A 23,492-nucleotide genomic window follows, 5' to 3' on the forward strand; every position below is an offset into this window, starting at 1 on the left:
CAGGAAATATATACAGTGTCCAATACAAAAAATATGACCAATAAGCAGAAGAAAAGGCAGATGCATGATAGAGAAAATCAGAAAACCCAAAAACTGATTTTTGGAAAAGATTAAAAAGCAAACAAAAGAGCTCCTAGTAAGACTGATCAGGAGAAAAAAAAAAAAGAAAATATAAATTACCAATAAAATGAATGGAAAAGGGGACTTCACAAAAGAGCATACAAAAATTAAAATTGTAAAGCATTATTTACAACTTTATGACAACATTACTGGCATCTTAGATGAAATGGACACAATTCTTGAAAAATACAATTTACCAAAATGAACGCAAGAAAAAAACAGAAAATCTTTGACACCTATACCTATTAGCCAAATTAAATCTATAAGTAAAAAACCTTCCTACCATATATTATATAATTCCATTTCTATGAAATGTCCAGAATAGGCAAATCTGAAGAAACAGAAAGTGGCTTTGCGGTTGCCCAGGGTTGAGGAGTTTGGGAGAAAGTGGAAAGTGACTGCTAATGTCCATGGGGTTTTGTTGGGGGTGATGAAAATGTTCTAAAATTTTGGTGATGATTGCCCAACTCTGTGAATGCACTAAAAGCTGTTGAATCATACACTTTAAATGGGGGAATTCAATGATGTGTGAAGTACATCTTGACAGCTGTTGTTTTTTTTTTTTTAAAGGTATTCCCACAAAAAAACCTCAAGCCCAGCAGATTTTAGTGGGAAATTTCTCTAAATATTAAAGGAAGAAGTAACACAAATCTACCCAAATTCATGAGAAAGAGGGATTATTTCCAAACCTCTTTTAGGAAGTTAACATAACCAAATTGATACCAAGTCTGTCATAACATTATAATTATAATAAAAGGAAATTATAGCTCAATATCCCTAATAAACATAGGTGTAAAAATTCTAAACAAAATTTCAAATCGAATCTACTGATATAAGAAAAGAATAGCACATCATGACCAAATGAGGTTTATTTTTCAGGAGTGCAAAGTTGTTTTAACATTTTAAAGTCAATTTATACAGTTTGTTGTATTACTAGGATAAAAGAGATAAAATATGATAATTCAAACAGCTGATAAAATTCAGCATCCATTTATGTTAGTCAATCTCAACATCTGCTTTGACTTTTCCTTTTTCCTGTGAGAAATTAAGGAGATAATGCTAATTTCCTGCCTGCATAAGTTCAGAAGTCAGGTAGGTTGGTTATCTAATATAAATGTGTCACTTTATTTTTCAAGTAACCGCATAAACTACAGATTTGGGGATGACACAAAGATCCAGTTTTTAACTAAGTGTGTGCTGTGTAGGTCTGGTCTGGGTGGTGTTTTCTTACATTGCTTTATCACAGGTTTGGAAAGAGACTGAAGCCTAATAGTAGTGGTGGAGAACTTACTGCTTCAGGGAACTTTCCTTCTGGGAACTCATTATTCAGTTCAGTTAAACCCCATTAAAAAAGTGCTGCTGACTGGCAAATGTGCAAATTCACATTATTATGTTTTGAAAGCCCAAGAGATAGCACATAGTATGGGAGAAGAAAACTGGTTAGTATGTCAGTGTTTCAAACCAAGTCATATTGCTTTTGGGGTTTTCTTTTGTTTGTTTTTTTGTTTGTTTGTTTTACTCCTGGACAAATTTAGAAACCTTTGTCCCCATTATTGTACCCCTAATTGAAGAATTATGATTTCCCAGTTCAATGCAGTCTAATTCCACTGCCTTACTTTGGTGAAATGACACCATTCCCATCATTAAAAAGCCACAAAATTAAAAGATGCTTGCTTCTTAGAAAAAAACCTATGACAAACCTAGACAACATATTAAAAAGCAGAGACATCACTCTGCTGACAAAGGTCCATATGGTTTTTCCAGTAGTCATGTATGGATTTGAGAGTTGGACCATAAAGAAGGCTGAATGCTGAGGAATTGATGCTTCCAAACAATGGTGCTGGAGAAGCCTCTTGAGAGTCCCTTGGACAGCAAGGAGATCCAACCAGTCAATCCTAAAGGAAATCAACCCTGAATATTCATTGGAAGGACTGATGCTGAAGCTGAAGCTGAAACTGAAGCTCCAATATTTTGGCCACCTGATGTGAAGAGCCGACTCACTGGAAAGGACCTTGATGCTGGGAAAGATTGAAGACAGGAGGAGAGGACAACAGAGGATGAGATGGTTGGCTTTGCTGACTCAATGGACATGAGTTTGAGCAAATTCCGGGAGTTGGTGAAGGGCAGGGAACCCTGGCATGCTGCAGTTCATGCGGTCGCAAAGAGTTGGACACGACTGACCGACTGAACACCACCACCACTCCCAGTCGCCAGGAGCAAAGACAGTTCAGCAGTCTTTGTTGATGGCAGTCGTAGATTCTGCCTGGTCTACTGGACCAGCATAGACCAGTTTCAGAGGCAACTTTGAAAGACTTTTTGACTCTTCACATTATTTAGAGTTTTTGAATGTGTTTTAGGAAGTTAAAAAGACCACTGTATTCTTGTGATTTCCCTTCACTCTTAATTTTGTTTCTGAACCAACAGGCTCCCAGTAGAGACCTGACAGCTTAGGCTGTATACTTTAGGCTATGTATACTTTAATTTAAAATGAAAATCTTTGGGTCTTCAGGGCTTTGCCAAATGTAGTCAGTGAATGTATAAGAAGGGCTTTGGTTCTTAACCGTACAAGCTTAGAAACTGAAGCGAGAGTCCAGTTTAGGGAGCCCAAATGATTCAAAGCTGCAGTTTTATCTTGGTTGGCTTTCCTAAAGCACAATGTGTTCAGTGTCACTCAGGTTTATATAACAAACATCTAAATTTCAGAAAAACTTTCTCCTTTTGTTAATATGTTCGGGGGTTATACAATTCCAGGCTGTGTTTTGCATATACAGACACAAATAAAAGGTACAATTTATCTTGCCTGTCTCTGTTCTTGTTACATAAACCACTTATTTCTATGTTTCAGTTTTATCCATCTGAGAAATGGGGATAATAGTAATGATGCAAACTTTACGGGGTTAGTGGTGGTAAGTGTTTCAGGATCAATGTATAGAATGTATATAAACCCTTGGCACAATGCCAATGACACGTTTGCTGTTTTAATAATCAGTTCTGCCACCGGGCTTCCCTGGTGGCTCAGACGGTAAAGCGTCTGTCTGCAATGCAGGAGATCCGGGTTCTATCCCTGGGTTGGGAAGATCCCCTAGAGAAGGAAATGGCAGCCCACTCCAGTATACTTGCCTGGAAAATCCCATGGACGGCAGAGCCTGGTAGGCTACTGTCCATGGGGTCGCAAAGAGTTGGACACGACTGAGCGACTTCACTTCACTTCTGCCAATGTTAATCTTGTAGAGGTTCGAGATGAAAATTGAGGGCAATAGTTTCCGATAGCAAGATCCCACTAAAAGGGCAAACCTCAGACCTCAGTCCCATGCTTGTCCTCCAGCAGGGAGGGGTTTTCGCAATTTCTAAGAATTAGGGAGATGGAGCTGTTTTTGTTTCTTCAAGGATGAATTAAAATGATCCCCACCTCAATCTTCTCTCTTTTTATGTCTCTGTCCTCTGCTGGGATTAAAACTGTGACTTCTGTTTTTCTTATGAAAAACTGAGGTTGTTGGTTCAAAGTATTTGTCTTATTTTTCTGATTTCTCCCCTTTCACTGGAGAGGACTCACTTTTCTCTTCCTCTGGGTATGACAGGCAGGTTGTGAGAGCCCAACAGTGTAACCTTCCTGCGAGTCCAAATTGACGTTTTCAAGTACTGCCCAGCTCGGCAGCCTCAGCTCAGAGGAGCCTAAGGGTCTCTTTCATTTTGCTTTCAGTCTTCCTGAAAACAAACTCACAACTGGACCACATCAAAAGTGCATCCATCCTCCTTTGGCTCAGTCCCCTTCTCTGACCATCTTTACAGAGTTCTCACTAAAACAGCATTCCCTAGGCTCTTCCCATCGTGTGTGTGCCACCAACACCACTGCCCGGTGCTTCTCCAGAAGGTAAATGACTTTCTTTCCCTTCTGGTTTACTCTTAAACTTTGTTACTCAAAGAATCAGCTATCTTCCCCTCTGTGTCCCAATCAAGTCTTAATTTGCCCTTTTGTTTAATGCCAGTTTCTTAGGGATGGGTCAGGCTGAAATCTCATTGGTCCCTTCCACTTTCAGTTCAGTCGCTCAGTTGTGTCCGACTCCTCGCGACCCCATGAACTGCAGCATGCCAGGCCTCCCTGTCCATCACCAACTCCTGGAGTTCACCCAAACTCACATCCATCTAGTCAGTGATGCCATCCAGCCATCTCATCCTCTGTCGTCCCCTTCTCCTCCTGCCCCCAATCCCTCCCAGCATCAGGGTCTTTTCCAATGAGTCAGCTCTTCGCATGAGGTGGCCAAAGTACTGGAGTTTCAGCTTTAGCATCAGTCCTTCCAATGAATACCCAGGACTGATCTCCTTTAGGATGGACTGGTTGGATCTCCTTGCAGTCCAAGGGACTCTCAAGAGTCTTCTCCAACACCACAGTTTAAAAGCATCAATTCTTCGGCACTTAGCTTTATTCACAGTCCAACTTTCACATCTATACATGACCACTGGAAAAACCATAGCCTTGACTAGAAGCTTCCCAGAAAACCCTTCTGCTTGAACCAGACCTTTGATCGAATCCCAGTTTGGTCTCTCAGGTTTACGTTTGCTTATTCTTGCCTCATCTCAGCTTTCCTTCTCCTTAATTCTTCATACACCTAGTTATTACATTGTTCTAGCACTTGAAAGTCAATTTGAAATTCTGACATAGTTGACACAATATTAGCAATAAGCTAATGTCTTCAAAGTAGTACGTTCCTGGGAGCTAGTCATAGCACCTTCTCTCTGACACTGAGCAGAGTGCCTCCAATTATTCTATTTCTCTGCTTGGTTGTGTGGTAGAATTGGCAGCCACAGATGACGAGAACCTACACCTCCCTGCAGAGGTCCTCCTGGAAACCTATCAGGTATCTTTTTCTAGGAATTTGGTTTTGAGAGTTGTATCAGTAGTTTAGGGCCTACACGTCTGGGCATAAATATTGCTGATAAATATTTGGACTCTCTTTGGGTCTGCATTAGGCCATTCTCTTCTTGGAGCTCTTTGCCTGCTTATAATGAACAAACTATTTGTTTCATGCGTATCTCCTCTTTTGGAGCGTAGACCCATGATGGAAGAGACTGTGTTTAGTTCATTGCTGTGCTTGGTTCCTCCCAGTGCTTGGCCCAGATATTTCTTGACTTTTGACTGAAGCAGTGTTTCTGATTCTACATAAGTGAACAGAGAAGTGGTGAGAAGAAGATAAAGGGGAAATGGATGCCCTAAAAAGCAAGTGACTTGACAAGGTATCCCACACTGAGGGAGAAACAGGGTGGACCTCAGGCCTGAATTTGTTCTGTTCCTTGAAGAGGCCTGCCTAGATCCGGGTACTGAGCTTTGTGAAAGGCCCAGATAAGGCACACAAGAAAAATCATGAAACACAAATCAGCCTCTTTTTTTTCTGTGCTGGCAACATTAGAGCACCCTAAAGGGGAGGGCTTTTGAGTTAATTTGGATAATCTTCTCTTTAAAGGATTTAAAAGCTCTAATTCACAAAGAATGTAAAGAGTCAGAGGAAATTAGGGGCCCAGGAACCAGCCACAATGGGATTGTATGTTCTGACTTGAAAATACTGCAGTGTTTCAATTTCTTGTCTTCTGAGTCATAACTATAATGCTGGGATAAGAAATGGGACACCCAGACATTAGCATGGCTGTAACTTGATATGACTTCAAAGCTATTGAAGTGGTTAGCTGTTTTTCATCTCCAGTGAAATGGATAAGCCTTAGATGACAGGGACTTCAAGGCAATGAAAAAGAGGTAGGAGTTAAAATTTTTAGTTCAGGGGAAATCATGAAAACTTCTAATCTACAGGTATTTAGAAAGAGGGAGGAGTCCCTTACTACCGCCTTTCAGAAACTAATTGGCAAAGGCCGATCCACCACCCTAACCAAGCTTATTTGAATTCATGTGTGTTAAAGCCTAAGATTTAGCAGGTGATTAAGAGGAGAAGGGGACGACAGAGGATGAGATGGCTGGATGGCATCACTGACTCGATGGACGTGAGTCTCAGTGAACTCCGGGAGTTGGTGATGGACAGGGAGGCCTGGCGTGCTGCGATTCATGGGGTCGCAAAGAGTCGGACACGACTGAGCGACTGATCTGATCTGAACCTTATTGATGATGGTGCCTTAATATGGAGGAGACATTTGAACTTAGCCACACAAATATATCTTGTTCCCACTGAAACTGTTGGTAATTAGTCAAAGCCATTTCCCCTGCATTCCCTAATCAAGGTTGCTTTAAGACTCCCACGTCCTCCAAGCCGCACGTGGCCCAGACAATAAGAAACGTGTTTGCCTGAGACGTTTTCCGGGAACCTGGAGTCAGTGGCATCTAGCTCAGCTGAATTGGTTGAAACGAGGTGGGATCCCCGACCCTCCAACTGGGCATGCGCGGGTGTCTGCCTGTGCCCTTTGGGATGTGCAGAGGCCCGTAGCCTAGTCACGCCTGCAGGAAAGATGTCCACACAGCTTTTCCCCATCACCTATCCATGTCTCGCCACGCTCCCTGCGCCCCAGCCCACCGTGCTTCGGCTTCTTTATTCCTCATCCCAGATATACCCCGCCTCGTGCCTTCGCGGAGGAGGAGCTGAAGTTTGTTCTGCCGGCTACCTGCATGGCTGCTATGTGGATAAACCCTGTCTTTGCTGCGAACCTCAGCGTCTCGGCGTTTTGGTTGCTGTATGTCGGGTAAAATGGACCTGGTTCCGTAACACCACCAAAGAGCGTTAAAAGCCAAAAAACAAAAAAACGACTATAAGCTGGGCAAAATTATGGTAAACAAGGGCTTTACTTTACTTCGGGCAGACGCCGGTTCTATCTTGACTCGTAATGATCTTCGTTAGTTTCACCAGGAGACGCTCCCAGGCCTCCTCTGGGACCAGTTTTGTTACCTGCAGGCTGAACATCCCGGCTTTCTCTACGGATAAGGGTGGGGAGGGTCAGGGGAAACGTTTGCACAGGGCATCCCCTGGACCGTGGTAGCAGTAACTGCTGGGGAGAGGACAAAGTCTAGGTTTTCTCTGAGATTCCCAGGGCAGAGCTGTCAGTAATGAGGTGTGACTTTGTGCACAGCCAGACTTTCCACTTGGCCCTAGCTTTGGTAGGGATTTTTCATCTGTGTTGCAGTCTTAAGGGCCGGCGACAGTGAAATGCAACTTTAAAAGGACAAGGAAGGGAGGGAGATGTTTGTTAACTCTGGACAGTTCCTCTGGAGGGGGAGAGGCCTCCCAGCCCCTTGAGGGCCTACTGGGACTGAGGACAGATAACAGCACAGCTGGTTTCAATGAAGGGCCCGCATGGGTGAGAGATGCCATCCAAGCAGGGGAACCTGCCACCCTGCAGGATTCGAGAGTGCATGTGAGGATCTTCTCTTTGCAGGCACTGCTCCTCCTGCTCTGCACAGCTCCATGAAGTGTCAGGTAGATGTGGCAGGTGAGGACCAGAGAGTTCCAGGACTTTGCACAAGGTCACACAGCAAGCAGGTGAACATATCTGGACTACAGTCTGACTCAAGACTTTTTCCGAGACCCAACAGGTCCTTCTATGAAGAATGTGTATCTTTGTTTTCCCCCTTTCCCCAAGTTTTAGACAGTCTCCTAGGAGGAGAAACATTTGGGTATTACTGTTCCCCTGACACATACATTTGTGACCCCACAGATCACTCTGGGGGCTGCCTGGAGCCACAGAAGAAGCAGCTGCCTCTGTCATTGCCCCAGGTGCTGACTCCATCTCAGCCATGGAAAGTCCCTTCCCCAGATAGACTCTGGTTTTCCACTGGTTACTCCTGCTGCTAAAATAAAACCAGGCTGATCCCTCTACCGCCCAGTGCTAACAGCTGGGGCCGCCTCCAGCCTTCGTCAGGGGTGTGAAGAGGCCATTTCTTATGTGCCGTTTTGCTCCTCTGGCTGCCACGTCTCTGCCCTCCAAGTGAACTGCTCTCATTACCCTGTGCCTCTGCCAAGATCCTCCTCACGGGCTGGCTGTCTCCCGTTACCCTCCTGTTGAACTCAGAGTTGCCTTCCCCTCATGTAAAGAGAGAAGTCCACGAGCACAGAATTTGCACAGGCCTGTGCTAAGCGTGGACGAGGGACCACTATGAATAACCCCCTCCATCCTGAGTTCCTATCAACCCAACCGACACAGTCGAACGCCTTTCTTGTATCTTCCTACCACTGCACAAATCAGCACAATAGAAAGAGCTAACAACAAATACATTTAGAATTGATATTTATAGGAGCAGGCTTGGTCTGGGTTTTCAGCCCTGCTGCAGAGAACAAAACTGAACCACAATATGTGAGCTTATAGCACTCGGCAGACACTGTCAGAAAACAATGCTGAAGAATACAGCAGCATAATCCATCCATTTCTACAGGGCCCCCTCTCCATTTCCATGGACATATTTCCCAGACAAGCTACCGAACAGGTTAAGTGTCCTACCATTTATTCACTCAGGCCACAGGGGTGCTTGAACAAACTTTGTTGTTCACATCCTGCCCCCACCTTTTTTGGATACGAAATCCTTTAGTGCATTAAAAATAAAAGAACTAAGTCAACTCAGCAAAGTTAAACAGGTTTGAAATTTGTTTTAGATGTTAGATTAATAGAACCATTTACTAGGTGGCCTTCATATGGCCTATGTGTTGAGTTCAGTTCAGTCACTCAGTCGTGTCCAAGTCTGCAACCCCATGGACTACAGCATGCCAGGTTCCTCTGTGCATGGGATTTTCCAGGCAAGAGAACTGGTGTGGGTTGCCATGCCCTCCTCTAAGGGATCTTCCAGACCCAGGGATTGAACCCATGTCTCTTATGTCTCCTGCAGGTGGTTCTTTGCCACTAGCACCATCTGGGAAGCTACATGTGGCCTATGGAAGCCAACAATTTTTAAGAAATAAAGAATAACAGAAGGCCAATTACAAATTTGAGAGCATTTTAGAAAAAAAGGTCACAGTGCTTCATTGAAAGCATCTCTGTGTTCTTAAAATTAGGGTAAGTTTGCTAAACTTCCAAAATGTGTTTTGAACATTATTTTAGAGAAAGAATAATATATTTTAAAAAGGGTGGCTGATCCATTTCTCTAATGAAAGATCGGGAAAGCAGAGGTGAGAAAGTAACTTCGGTTTCACAGGCAGACATACCTGTGTGCGTGTGTTTGCATGTACAAGTTATGATCGCATCTAGGCTAGGTAACAGGGGAGTTTGGTCAAAATGGGACTTTCTGGGGGCAGAGCAGCCACCAGTGTGAGAGTGAGGGTGGGGGCTGTTGAACTTTTCAACACTGTCCTGGGGAGAGAATGTGAATCCAAGAGACAACCCCAAACTGGCTGAGCTCTCTGCAACTGGAGAGGAGGAGGGAGATGCGCTCATCCTGAGACTGGCCTCCAGAGAACCTAGCGGGGAAGGTTGGAGCCCTGATCTGCACGAAGCAGCAGAGGAGGGTCATGGTCGGTGGCACAGGAGCCTGAGAGCAGTGACCCTGATGAGAACACTTATGTCTTCCCCAAGGGTGATGTGGGCACAGGATGGAGCTATTTGAATTGGAGGTGCTTTTGCTTTTGCTAAATCTGTTCCAGGAACCCAAGTCTTTTGTGCGAGGCCCGCTGGCCTGATGCTGATGTCACCAGTCTCCAAGTGCTGTCGGGCATTCCTCTTGTTCCTCCTGATGGTGGAAGAATTTCCCATTTCCCCGTCCATCTTGGAGCTGATCTGTGGAGAAACAGGGCCTTCGCAAGAAGGTAGAGCCTGAGTCATGGGGTCAACACACAACGGAGGGATGAAGACGCAGGGAACAGGGAAGCACCCACGCCTTGGTCCCAGAGACAGTTACCCGCCAAGGGTGTGTGACAACCTGGAGCCCAACCTGGAGTCCTCCTAATGCTGCTGGGAGCCTGAGGGAAGCATACAGCATCCCTGCAGTGGAGGTGACCAGCTGGTGCTACAGAACGTCTATCCCAGTTGGGCAGGGCCTTGGAGCCACCCCTCTACCAGACTTCAGGGAATCACATCATCCCAGGACCTTGGAGAAGGAGGCTGGTGTTTGGGGATATCTAGAGCAGTGGATGTTACAGAGGTGCACAGCCTGGAGTTTCTGGGCAGGAAATCTGGGCTGCTGGCCTCTCTGGGCAGGGAGGCAGGTGGAGGGCAGAGTGTAGCATGGTTCTGCCATGGCTGGTGAGTCTCAGGTGAGGGTAGGAAGAGTTCCAAGGTGGTTGACTTCAATGCAGCTTGCCCACGTCTAGTTCAGAGTTGCAACAAAAGGGGATGGTGGGTGTTTCTGACTCTGGAGGGCTCATCTCTGTCCACAGCTGCAACTTCTCTTCTGCCTCCTTTTCTTGCAGGTTTGGGTCCCTCTTAGCGCCTCTCCTCCCTGTGGGAATGTGTACAGAACTCACCCATCAGTGGGCGAGTGGAGCGTTTGGCAGTGGTGACTTTGCTGCAGTCCCTGTATTTTTCATGAAACAGCACCAAGATCAGTGGCTCTCTCTCCCCAGCTCTCCATGCTGGAGGCTTAGAAGACAGGAATCTGGTCTCTCCGAACCAAATCTAGGTCATCATCTAGGGTTAACAAAACCTGAAACAAGACGGGCAAAAAAATGAGAGGAATGCACAGTTGCGATAAGTCCCTGTTTTCTGACTCACAAGTGTACTTAATTGTTTTCATGTCTTCTGCAGTGCTGTGCTCTTAATAGACACTTGTAATCCCGCAATTCATTTACTCAAGTATATATCAAGGGTCTATTAAGTGCTATTCTAGATGCTAGGGATACAGCTTAGGATAAAAGATAGACAAATGTCTACCCTGATGGAGCTTACATTTGAGAGAGGGCTTCAGACATGAAGCAAATGCATGAACAGAGGCTACTATGTTAGATAGCAGTATGTACTAAGGATAAAAATTAAACTGTGGAGGGAATATAGGGAGTATGGGATGGGATGAGGTAAAATTTTTTGGGGGTGGCTGGGGACATCATTACCACTTAGAAGGGGACATTCGAGTGGGGACCTAAAAGGAATAAAACTTTGTTGCAATAGAATATTGCTATAAGAATTGTTCCCCTACCCTCCATTTATAGTTCCCTCTACCATCACTCTCTCTGTGATGTAGAGGGAACTCTTAGCTCCAATTTTATTATCTCTCTCTCCCCAGAGAATGTGACGATTAAAGAAAGCCTTAAGGAAGAATGTTTATACAGACTGGTTAAACTTCCCAAACTGGCCACTAGGAGGCAGCCCCGCTCCGCTCTTGAGGTTCCTTGGCTGAGACTAAAGTAAGGGGTCAGAGTGAACCCAGGAGGCCCCTATTACTTGTTAAAAGAACTTGTGTGCAGGCACCATATACTTTTATTTTGGAAAACTCAAAATTAAGATGGAAGTATGCTGGGAGTTGTCATCCTGGGTTGTTACAATATGCACAGCTTCAGGGAAGGTGTGTGGGCAAAAAACAAAGGGACTGCAGGAGAGATTTGGAAGAGACTGGTTAGAAAGGCAGCGAGAGGCCTGGCTGCTATCCTGAGCCACTCCAGGAATTTGGAAAATGTTTGTATTAATAAGGTATGTAGTGAGACTGGAGGAGAGGGAGGAATGTGAGTATGACACAAGAAGGAATAACCTAGTGTGGCTGAGATGGTAGCGAGTGCCACCAAAAGCACTTCCTGGGGAAGCTGGGCATGTGAGTTCCAATCATCAGTGCAGTCCAAGCATTGTGCAACTGAAGAAAAATTATTTTATCACTGTGTCTTAAAGTATTGAAGAGTAAAAGAACAAAATGAAGATCTAACTAGAGGATACAATGTTAAAAAAAAAAAGAGATAATCTGTACATTGAATCATAATGAAGACTTGGAAATTAAAAATAGGATGTAAGTAAGAGGGGAAGAGGAAAAAAAAGAATATAAGATGTAAAGAGAGAAGCAAAGTTTTTATAAACTCACCAAGAATGAGAAAAACAGGGCAGTAGCAGAGAGGAAGTGCCAGATGTCATGGTCGTCAAAGAAATCCAGCAGGATGCACTCTCGGTTCTTCTCCCGGGACTCGGCTGGTGTTCCCTGAAAGGAGGTGAGGCAGGATGTGGGGGAGTAGTCCCACAGTTCAACTCCGTAGAGGACGGAGCATCCAGAAACCTATAGTCGCTACTAGATGCCTGGGTCACTACATTATTAGCTTCCAAGAAAACATACGTCCACACAAAAATGTGTCCACAGATGTTCATAGCAGCAGTGTTCATAAAAGCCAAAAAGTGGAAACCACCCAAATATTCATCCACTGAACATCTGCTAAAATGAGGCATGTTCATACAATGGAATGAAAAGTGAAAGTGCTACTCAATGGTGTCTGACTATTTGCGACCCCATGGACTATAGCTCACCAGGGTCCTCTGTCCCTGGAATTCTCCAAGCAAGAATACTGGAGTGGGTAGCCATTCCCTTCTCCAGGGGATTTTCTCGACCCAGGGATTGAACCCTGGTCTCCTACATTGCAGGCAGAATCTTTACTGTCTGAGCCATTATTCAGCAATAAAAACACATGATGTACTGATATAATGTGATCTGTACAAGGGTGGACCTAGGAAACGTTACACAGAGAAGGCAGACTCAGACTGCGTATGATTCCATTTATGTGAAATGTCCAGGATAGGTAGATCTATAGAGACAAAAGACTAGTGGTTGCCTCAGGCCAAGGGGTTAGGGAGAAATGGGGATGGACTGCGAATGGATGTAGGATTTTTCCTGGGGTGATAAAAATGTTCTGACATTGATTGCGGTGGTTATGGTGATGGGGAGCTAAGACTTCCTCCCTGGTCTATGCCTCACATACATCACCAGTTTCCTAGGCCTCAGCTTTCCTATCTGTGAAATGGGTTTATATACACCTGCACCTGGGTATCTGTTTATGGATGATGACTATGATAAGGTGGCGACGATACACTAATCAAGCGTTCTGTACATATTAAGCATCCATTGGAACAGGATCGCAATCATAATACAACACACAGTGAAGATCACATTGGCAGTGGGGATAGGGTTTCGTGTTTAAGAAGCGCCACCCCGGTAATAATGACATGGCATTTATTGAGTATTTATGTGTGGATATTTATATAAAACCAACCCCTTTTTAAAAAGCGTTCACATTAGAGAATATAAAACAGAAAAACAGCAATAAGCCCGTGAAGAGAGGGAGGTAGGAAGGTCAGAAAAGCAAGATGGAGAGAGCACGTTGTCCAGGAGACAAACGCTGTTCTCTTACCTCCCAGCTGCTGAGATTCTGGAAGAAAAAATACAGGGCGGCAGCCCACACTACAGCGGTGGCGACAATGCAGAAAAGCGGGATCAGGAGGATCTTCTCGGAGCTGCGAAGCTGTGGGTGAGAAGCAAATGCCGCCAGGCTGCATGCATCACCCGGTCACCTGAGGAGGGCCCGCGGCGCCCAGCCAGCAGCCACTCTTACCTTCATGATGATGTAAAAGGCCAGGTAGAGCAGCAGGTTGCAGATGAAGATGCCCAGCATGTAGGAAGCGAAGTCCCTGGGTCGGTAGATGAGTCCAAAGAGGGCGCTGAGCGCACAGAGGAATTGTTGTGTAGCCAGGAAGCTGGACTTTTGGCATTACCCACCCTTCCAGCCCCCACCCCCATTTCTGGTGGGAGGGGAATTTAAAAAATCTTTTAACTTTCAATTTATTAAATCTCTTTCAGAACATTCATTTTAATGATTATAAAGTTCCTATCTGTGGATGTACCTAAACAGTACTCTCTGGCTGAAATGAGTTTTCTCTTTGTCCTTCAGTTGTTCACTATTATAAAAAACGGCAACAATGAATGCCTTTAGACATATCCTGCTTTTTTCTTTTTGCATTTAAGATGATTAGATGATTAGACATAGAATTGTCTCAATAATTGGTTTGACACATATTACCAATTTTTAGCTAGCTGTCTAAATACTGAAGTTTATTTGGTTGAGGTTTGGCCTTAATTTTGTTCCAAATTTCTACTCAGTTATAACAGAGATCTTTATTATGTGGGGCTTCCCTGGTGGCCTAGCTGGTAATGAATGCCTGCAATGCAGGAGATAACAGAAATATTTATTATATAGCTCTTGCTTATCTTGTGATTTTGAAAGCTTGTTTTTAATACTATGCACATGTATGATATAGAGTTGGATTTCTGGCCTCTTCATTCTGATTCACTAATTTATAATTTTGAATCAGTGCCTCACCATGTTATTATTGTTTTATAGATTATCTAACATAGGTTGTCAGATGTAGTTTAGTCGCCAACTTGTGTCCGACCCTTGTGACCCCATGGACTGTAGCCCGCCAGGCTCCTCTGTTCATGGGATTTTCCAGGCAAGTGTGTTGGAGTGGGTTGCCATTTCCTTCTCCAGGGGATCTTCCTGACCCAGGGATTGAACCAGGGTCTCCTGTACTGCAAGCAGATTCTTTACCAACTGAGCTACCAGGGACTTCCCAACATAGGTTAGGCTAGCTTGCACTATCCAATATGGTAACCACATGTGGCTATTTAAATAACTGAAAGTGAATTTTCTCAGTCAGACTCCATTTCAAGTGCTCAAATAACCACAAGTGGCTAATACACTAAGCTTTATTCCGGAAAGTTCTGTTGGATAGTGTGGGGCTGTCGCTATACACTTCTGTGCTTGCTTTCTTCTGTTAATCCTTTGCAGAGACCTTTGAAAATTTTGTCTAACTAGGTAAATAAATTTCTGAATAAAACCCTATTAACTTAGTTCCAGTTTCTAAATTTGCACATTACCTTGAGAATTGATATCTTTACAATAGTTAATCTTCTCCCCCAGGGCATGGTATCTTTCTTCATTTAGCTAACTTTTTGTCTATATCTCCTAATGAGGAAGTTAAATGTTTTGCAGAAAGATCCTACATATCTCTCAAAGTTTATTCCCAAGTATTTAAAGTGTAAAGCTGTTATTAACAGTTTTTGTTCATTTTTTAAAATATACTTTTTATTGAAGTATAGTTGATTTACAATGTTGCGCTAACTTCTGCTGCACAGCAAAGTGACTCAGTTATACACCGAGTGCATTACATACATGGATTCCACTGGATGCATCCATGTTGCTGCGGATGGTGTTATTTCATTTTTCAGTGGATGAGTAGTATTCCACTGTATGTATGTACCACATCTTCTTTATCCATTTCTCTGCCAATGAACATTTAGATTGTTTCTATGTCTTGGCTATTGTGAGTAGTGCTTCTATGACTGTATAGGTGCCCATTTCTTTTTGAATTATAGTTTTCTCCAGATATATGCCCAGGGGTGGGATTACTGGATCATATGGTAATTCTATTTTCAGTTTTCTGAGGAACCTCCATACTGTTTTCCAGAGTGGCTGCACCAACTTACATTCCCACCAACAGTGTAGGAGGCTTCCCTTTTCTCCATACCCTCTTTAGCATTTGCTGTCTGTAGACTTTTTAATGATGGTCATTCTGACCAGTGTGAGGTGGTACCTCATTGTAGTTTGACTTGCATTTCTCTAACAATTAGTGATGTGGAGCATCTTTTCATGTGTCTGCTGGCCATCAGTATGTCTTCTTTGGAGAAGACTCTATTTAGGTCTTCTGCCCATTTTTTGATTGGGTTGTTTGTTTGTTTTTTATTATTGAGTTGTATAAGCTGGTTGTATATTTTGGAAATTAAGCCCTTGTTGGTCGCATTGTTTGCAAATATTTTCTCCCATTCCATTGGTTGTTTTGTTATGGTTTCCTTTGCTGTGCAAAATCTTGTAAGTCTGATTAGGCCCCATTTGTTTGTCTTTATTTTCATTTCTATTGCCTTGGGAGACTGACCTAAGAAACCATTGGTATGGTTTATATCAGAGAATGTTTTGCCTATAATCTCTTCCAAGAGTTTTATCAAGTCATATGTTGTGTTTAAGCCTTTAATCTATTTTGGGTTTATTTTTTTGTATGGTGTAAGGGTGTGTACTAACTTGACTGATTTATACGTGGCTGTCCAGTTTTCCAAACACCACTTACTGAAGAGACTTTTTCCCATTGTATATTCTTGCCTCATCTGTGGAAGTTTAATTGACTATAGATATGTGAGTTTATTTCTTGGCTGTCTATTCTGTTCCACTGATTTGTATGTCTGTTTTTGTGCCAATATCATGCTGTTTTAATTGCTGTAGTTTTGTAGTATTGTCTAAAGTCTTGGAGGGTTATGCCTCTTGCTTTCTTTTTTTTCTTCAGAATCATTTTGGCAATTCTGGGTCTTTTATGGTTCCATTTAATTTGAGGATTGTTTGTTCTAGTTCTGTGAAAAATATCATGGTAACTTGAAAGAGATTACATTAAATCTGTAGGTTGCCTTCGATAGTATGACCACTTTAACAACATAAATTCTCCCAATCCAACAGCATGGGATAGCTGTCCATTGATTGTTTAAAAAAATATCTTTTAAACTCATACCTAAATAAATATATAAAATATTTAGGAATAAACCTGACAAAACAGGTAAAACATTTATATGCTAAGAACTATAAAATATAATAAAGGAAATTAAAGGTGATTCAAAGAAATGTTTTTGTTCAATTTTTATTTCAACTGACTTTGTCCTATATGATATAGGAAATTTCCTCTTCTCACAATTTGAAAGCTTCAGTATACTCTAAACTCTTGTATACTTTTCACACATATTCATCATTTATTAGCATTTTGCCACATTTGTTTTATTTTCTCATTCTCTCTCGATGTATACATACATCTCTCCCTATATGAATATGCATACACACCACTCTTGTTCTTCAAGGACTATATGGGACTGACTCAAGGTTGCTGCTGCTAAGTCGCTTCAGTCGTGTCCGACTCTGTGCGACCCCATAGACAGCAGCCCACCAGGCTCCCCCGTCCCTGGGATTCTCCAGGCAAGAACACTGGAGTGGGTTGCCATTTCCTTTTCCAATGCGTGAAAGGGAAAAGTGAAAGTGAAGTCGCTCAGTCGTGTCCAACTCTTCGCGACCCCATGGACTGCAGCCCACCAGGCTCCTCCGTCCATGGGATTTTCCAGGCAAGAGTACCGGAGTGGGGTTCCATTGCTTATGTTCAGTCATTCCATGACCTTTGTAATATCCATGGGAAACTGAGGATGGAGAGCCTTAGTGAGGAGGTACCGCCCCCTGCTGGGCAGTCACAGTACTAGTGTGTCGTTGTGCCTCATTTCCCCCAACCCTGCAGGCGCTGGTGTCCCACAGAGATCCTGCTAAGAAGAGAAAGGCCATACACCTTGTCTTGTGAGCAGACCTGGTTTGATTTTAGTTCTACAAGAGGCAGGGACAGGCCAGGTGATTCTGACCCTGTGGACAATGTCATCGGTTTTTTCATTATCGTATCTCCTACCAGTACCCTCCACCCTGTCTTACAAAGTCACCAGGACTGTAGGGTCTTCAGTAAAAAGGTGGCCAAGCGAACATCACAGGTGATCACGGCCAAGAATCACCCATCTCGACGTGTCCCTCAGTGAAGCACAGTCCTTCACAGGCATGACCTTCCCCAAGGTAACCCCTGGGGCAGGAACCTTGTGGGAAGTTTATTTTGGATGCACGTGGCCCGTAAATAAGATTCAAATTCTCATGACTTGATTCTGGTTTTCCTGGGTTCCTTGATTATGGTTTTCAAGAATATATATTTTTAAGAATAAGTTGGGACTTCCCTGGTGGTCTAGTGGCTGAGACTCTGTGCTCCCAATACAGGAGGTCTGGGTTTGATCCCTGGTCAGGAAACTAGATCCCACACGCTACAACTAAAGATCCCACATGTCACAACTAAGACCAACGCAGCCAAATAAATAAAAATAAATATTAAAAAATTAAAAAAAAGAATAAGTTGCAAACACTAGATACATAAAATATAGCTAGCATAAACATACTTTTGCTGCACTGTTCTACTCTGAGGTAGGTCATTTGAGGAAACAAAGGGGCTTCCCAGGTGACTCTAGTGGTAAAGAACCTGCCTGGTAAAGACGTGAGAGACACGGATTTGATCCCTGGGTTGGGAAGATCCCCTGGAGGAGGGCATGACAGCCCACTACAGTATTCCTGCCTGGAGAATCCCATGGACAGAGGAGCCTGGCAGCCTACATAGTCCATAAGTTGCAAAGAGTTGGACACGAGTGAGGCAACAGCACGCATACAGGAGGAAACGAAGCCAAGGTAATAATGAAGGAAAAGAAAAGGCAGAAGAATGATACGTGCAGAGTAGGAAGACTGAGACCTGGAGGGAAAGAAAGAAACAGGAAAGAGACTCACACACACACACACACACACACACACCACCCCACTCCCCCTAGTAAGAAAGAGATGCCTGTTGGGTAGCATTATGGAAAGCTCTAAAAAAAGAGTTTAAAATTGTTGCATTTTTGACTGCTGGCATAGTTAATCTCTCTCTTTATAAATATGTGTGTATGTATGTATATGCATATATAGCTAATCTAATTTATCCACATAAATATAGCAAATTTGATGTTAGTCTTGTTGAACAAATGAGTTCCAGGCATCGACGTGTGGGACTCATTGCTTTAAGGTAGGCCACTGCTAGTACACAAGTGCATTTTTTGCAGGACGACAAATAGCTTTCTTTCAAGTCTCTAGAACAAGCACAGTCCCACACTCTCCTTAATTTCAGATTTCTTTGTAAAAATGACAGCCAAGGAAAGCTAAGCCACAGTGTTACAGAGAAGTTAGTAAAGAGAAAGACATGTTTTCCTAAGACTACTTACAAGGACCAGTTAACCAGGTTCCCCACGATGAGTAATACCATCCTGTCCTGGAAAGAAGGAGAGAAACCAGTGAGTGAAAGGCTGCGTGCACTACTTCTTACCATACATCAATTATGAGAAAACTGCTTTAGTGAAAACAGTTTTTCTGTCGATATAGGAGAGCTGTGCCTATGAATGAACACTAATCCTCTGAAGGACTAAATGGCAAAGCCTCCAACTACAAGCAGACATGACCTCCTCCCTGTAAATGAATGCCTGGTAAGTAAAGCAGTCTTGCTGTTTCCTTCCTGTTTTTAAAGGAGCTGGGCACCTTCGATTCTTTCCCTGGGTTGTGGTGACTGGTGGGACCTAAGGCAGCTCTTGAGACACAACTGGGATTTGTTTCATTACTCTGGCTCCAAGGAGGTCCCGCAGCTCCCAGTCTCCTGGTCTCTAGACACACATTTTGCATATGTTATTGACCGGAAACGTAGAAATACATTTTAGAGAGTGATACAATTGACATCACTGTGAGAAGCTGTTAGCACCTAAAATTGACCAAGAACTCATAATATAATTCACGGTTGTCGTTATCATTCACACTTTGCCCCGTTTGGTTTTTGTTCCAATCTTGTGTATATTATAGGGCTGCCCTCATAGCCCAGTAGGTAAAGAATCCGCCTGCAATGCAGGAGACCCCAGTTCAATTCCTGGGTTGGGAAGATCCGCTGGAGAAGGAACAGACTATCCACTCCAGTTTTCTTGGGCTTCCTTTGTGGCTCAGCTGGTAAAGAATCTGCCAGCTATGTGGGAGACCTGGGTTTGATCCCTGGTTGGGAAGATTCCCTGGAGAAGGGAAAGGCTACCCACTCTAGTATTCTGGCCTGGAGAATTCCATGGACTGTATAGTCCATGGGGTTGCAAAGAGTCGGACATGACTGAGAGACTTTCACTTCACTATGTATATTATAAACTCAAGTGTATTACTATAAATTTTTTAAAATGATGTATCATGAACTTTTGAGTGAAGAAGAATTTTTTGGTGCAAATACTTTGCACCAAATACTTTCTCTGATTGTCTGAGCGATATATATATACTAGTGTCTGAGAAGATCATAGTACTTCAGAATATGGATCCAGATGATGTGATAATCACATCACAAGTTCATGATACATCATTTTAAAAAATTCATAGTAATACAGTTGAGTTTATAATTTTATATATTCTTTATATAAAAATCCTTCTGATTATAAACTATCAGCAGGAATTCAGTGAACACCTATGTGCCAGGCCCAAAGGGGATCACGGGTTCTGACCACAGGCCTGGGTAAAGGCTGGGACAGTGGCTCAGAGGAGGGATGCAAGTTCTCTGGGGTCCCTGGCCAGCGAGCCAAGGCAGCTGAGACCAGCACCCTGATCCCTCTGCTCACTGTAGTAGCATGTAATGTATTGAAAACTATAAGGCAGAATATTTAACAGTGTATTTTTACCCAGAACCAATAACTATAAATTTGAAAAAAGCATTCCTACTCACTGTCAGAATCAAACAGTACACAAAAAGCAAACAAATGGAAACTCTAAAAAGTATAAGTTCCTGATGAAAGTGATTGGAATGACCGTATGACCCAGATGGCCTGGGACGGTCCAGGTGCCATCATTAATACTGCCTTCTATTCACAAATGAAATAATCATACTTCTTTGGATGATCCTTTTATAGGGACACTCTGTCTTGACCCTCCCTCCCTAGCAATCATCACTGTTTGACAGTTTTATATATTTTTTTTCTTTATAGATTAGCAATTTTTATGTAAAAAGGGTACCATTCCATCTTGTCTTTTAAGAGTGAGAAGAAAAGGAAGCAAGATGCCTCTTCCCTCACTAACTGGACCTCAGCCACCCTAGGCCATCTGGCCCCCTTGGTCTGAGGAGCCTTGAGTGACTGCCCGCCGCCCTGTTGTCTGGGAGAGGGCCAAGGGACACAGGGACATGCACGTACCATATACAGAGGCCGGCTGCGCTGCTGGATGCAGTCCGTGTAGAACACCACAGCGGCCCGCCGGAAAATTCCCCAATCTGCTGATGACACAATTGCATGGTGAGAAGGCTTAGTCACTGGTAATACAGAACACTCCACTGTGGCCAGAGCTTTTGTGGCCAGGATGAAGATGTCCTCACCTCATAAAAGCCATGCTTTGCACCTAATAGGTCAGTAATAAATACTTGCTTTAAGAAATGCACCACCACCCCCACAGCCACCAGGGATTTCATGACAGGTGTGCCTCATCCGTGCGACATCCCACAGAAAGGCAAGCAAGATGGACACGGGACAAGCACTCACAGATCACTCGGGCAGCTGGCCAACCCGCCTACGGTCTCCTGTGGCTAAGTTTCCCTCTGTTGATGGTTTACTCTAGTGCTGTTTTCTTTACAGCAGAGATGTGATGGGGCCTCTCAAAAGTCACCTTAAAACATCTGCTCTCTCTAGACCATGGGAAATCGTAGCTTGTGAAAATTCAAATTTGTATTTCTCAGTGTGGTTAAAAGTCAGTAAAAATTAAACCAGGGGATACTGGGGACTATTGAGCATGTCCAGAAAGGCTGAATGTGGATTGAAACAATAGTCAAAGGAACATAGATGGGAGAGAGAGAGGGGGGAGCTTTTTTTTATTTAACGCAATCCTTCAAAAGGATGGTATGAAATACAGTGAGTGTGCATGTCACAATTGTTATATAAACAGGACCAGAGCCCCAGGTGGGGCCGTCCTGTGAGCCATCTGCATGTAGATGTCACAGGCAAGGCTGGAGTCTGCCTGAAGTGAACATTTCAGTGAAGGTGGACCCCAGGTCTGTTGTGACTGCTGCTACTCTTCAAGGCCAACCCTGGGTTCGGCTGAAGCAACTGGACTAGATACAGTCTGGGGGCATGGTGGTAGGGTAGGGGGATGTGCATGCACTAGCCCAGAGGAGGTGGGCTGGTTGGGGTGCATACCTGTCTCTGAGTCTCTCTCTGCACCCTCTTCCTACCAAATCCTGCCCAATTTGGAAGGCATGTTTAGAAAGCAGACTTGGCAGGTCAGCCAGGCAGGTTGTTTTGTTAAGAAAACAAGCTAGAAAACCCCGGGAAGGATAGCTGAACATTACCTGTGTCAGACACATCTGAATCAGTGGGAAGCAGAGAAATGAGAAAAACAAAAAAAGATTTGTAAGAAGAAAGCCAAACAGGTAAACTACTGATTGTTTTATTTTCCTCTAGAAATGGATGACTTTAGTTTTCTGATTACAAAAGAAATGTTTTCTCATAAAGAACACAGATTGCTGCTGCCTGTCTCACACGTTCAGAGCATGAGTCAGACTTTTCTCTCCCTGTGTCCTTTTGTGCAGACTGAACTGAACTGAACTGCAGCTTATAACCCTTCCTCTCTCTGTGGTCCTTTTGGGGAGGCAAGGGACACAACGGTGATTTGGGCAAGTAGCTCTGTTGTTTTCTGTCTGGGTTTCCCTGGTGGCTCAGATGGTAAAGAATCTGCCTGCAATGCAGGACACCCGGTTTTGATCCCTGGGTCAGGAAGATCTCTGGGAGAAAGGAATGGCAGTCCACTCCAGTATTCTTGCCTGGGAAATCTAATGGACAGGGGAGCCTGGTGGGCTATAGTCCATGGGGTTGCAAAAAGTCGGACATGATTGAGTGACTAACAACACTATGCAATGCTCTGCCTCCTTGCTGCCACTGTTCCTGTGTCCACATTTATTTTCAGGTGAGGCTTAAGGGCCACAGGGAAGGGAGTCTGTGATTTGAGAAAGCAAAGGCAGTTGTCTGACCACTCTCCACTAACCCAACTTCCTGCCTCTGGACTTAATGTAGATGCAGTTGTCAAATGAAGTACCGAATTTTCCTTTTGACTCTGGTAAATCTGTAACCACTTGGGGGAAGACTCCCTAGGTACAGGAATTTAAAATCTTCAGATAAGCTATGTGAGGACTATCTTCCCTTTGCTTCTCCAGACCCACCTGCCATGTCTCTGTCCCTACCATGCCTGGGGAGGCTGACCATAGGGACCATGCAGTGGGTCCCCTTAATTCTGTTGGGTTTGGACAGTGAGAAGCCCCAGCAGGAGACTGCAGGGACAGAGAAAGGACAGTCAGCTCAGAGCACCATCTGCCTGGTGCCCGCCCTGTGAGGCTGCCTGTCAACCAAAGGACATTGATCCTTTCCTGCTGACTTGCTCTCCATGATGCCCTCCTTCCACATCTTGGTAACCACTTCCTCCATGTCTTTTTGGGCTTGTGGATAGTAAGCTTCTCTGCTCCTAACCCCAGGTTACTTTCATTCTTCTCTACCCCACTCCTATCCTATGGAGAATCCCTTTGTGAATAAATCATTTGTCTTTGGGCATGGCATATTTTTCCTGTTGGGACCCTAGCAAACTATTTTATGGTTATAACAGACTACACTAAATTCCTCATTTTTAGAAAGGTATGGGGCAAAGGTGATATAAATATATTAAAAGCCCCTCTATCTATTAATGGTCATGACCATTACATGTATCTATATTCAGTTTTATTTTTCCGACCTGGAAAACCCAGAAAAATAGTGCTTAAATTATTTTCCTTTTGAGAGTTTAGTTTGTACAGTTTCATCCACTTCTGAGTATGGAGGA

General features: G+C 43.7%; 1 protein-coding gene and 1 long non-coding RNA gene across 11 annotated transcripts in view; one reads left to right on the forward strand and one right to left on the reverse strand.

The window, feature by feature from the left end:
• The first annotated feature begins 6,748 nt into the window (after positions 1–6,748).
• Positions 6,749–7,924, forward strand: LOC147379987 (uncharacterized). Its single transcript, XR_015165442.1, has 2 exons — positions 6,749–6,884; positions 7,768–7,924. It is a non-coding gene; the product is annotated as an uncharacterized LOC147379987 (long non-coding RNA).
• Positions 7,925–8,320: 396 nt separating this feature from the next.
• Positions 8,321–23,492, reverse strand: part of SIDT1 (SID1 transmembrane family member 1) — a 107,481-nt gene continuing 92,309 nt past the window's right edge. For 4 of the 10 annotated variants that reach the window (XM_086405813.1, XM_086405804.1, XM_086405836.1 and 1 more), the window contains 6 exons: positions 20,831–20,910; positions 18,854–18,900; positions 13,551–13,656; positions 13,350–13,460; positions 12,038–12,151; positions 8,321–10,678 (listed from right to left, as the gene is read on the reverse strand). In XM_086405813.1, coding sequence (XP_086261939.1) covers positions 10,616–10,678; positions 12,038–12,151; positions 13,350–13,460; positions 13,551–13,656; positions 18,854–18,900; positions 20,831–20,910 — 521 coding nt within the window. In that variant the 3' untranslated portion in view covers positions 8,321–10,615. Of the gene's footprint in view, positions 10,679–12,037; positions 12,152–13,349; positions 13,461–13,550; positions 13,657–18,749; positions 18,901–20,830; positions 20,911–23,492 lie in introns of those variants that run through there. The other 6 variants (XM_086405794.1, XM_086405847.1, XM_086405868.1 and 3 more) reach the window with 4 other exon arrangements.

This window comes from Bos grunniens, chromosome 1, assembly GCF_055505025.1.
Source record: "Bos grunniens cultivar Pamir isolate PY7600 chromosome 1, Bosgru_T2T1.0, whole genome shotgun sequence".
Taxonomy (NCBI): Eukaryota; Metazoa; Chordata; class Mammalia; order Artiodactyla; family Bovidae; genus Bos; species Bos grunniens.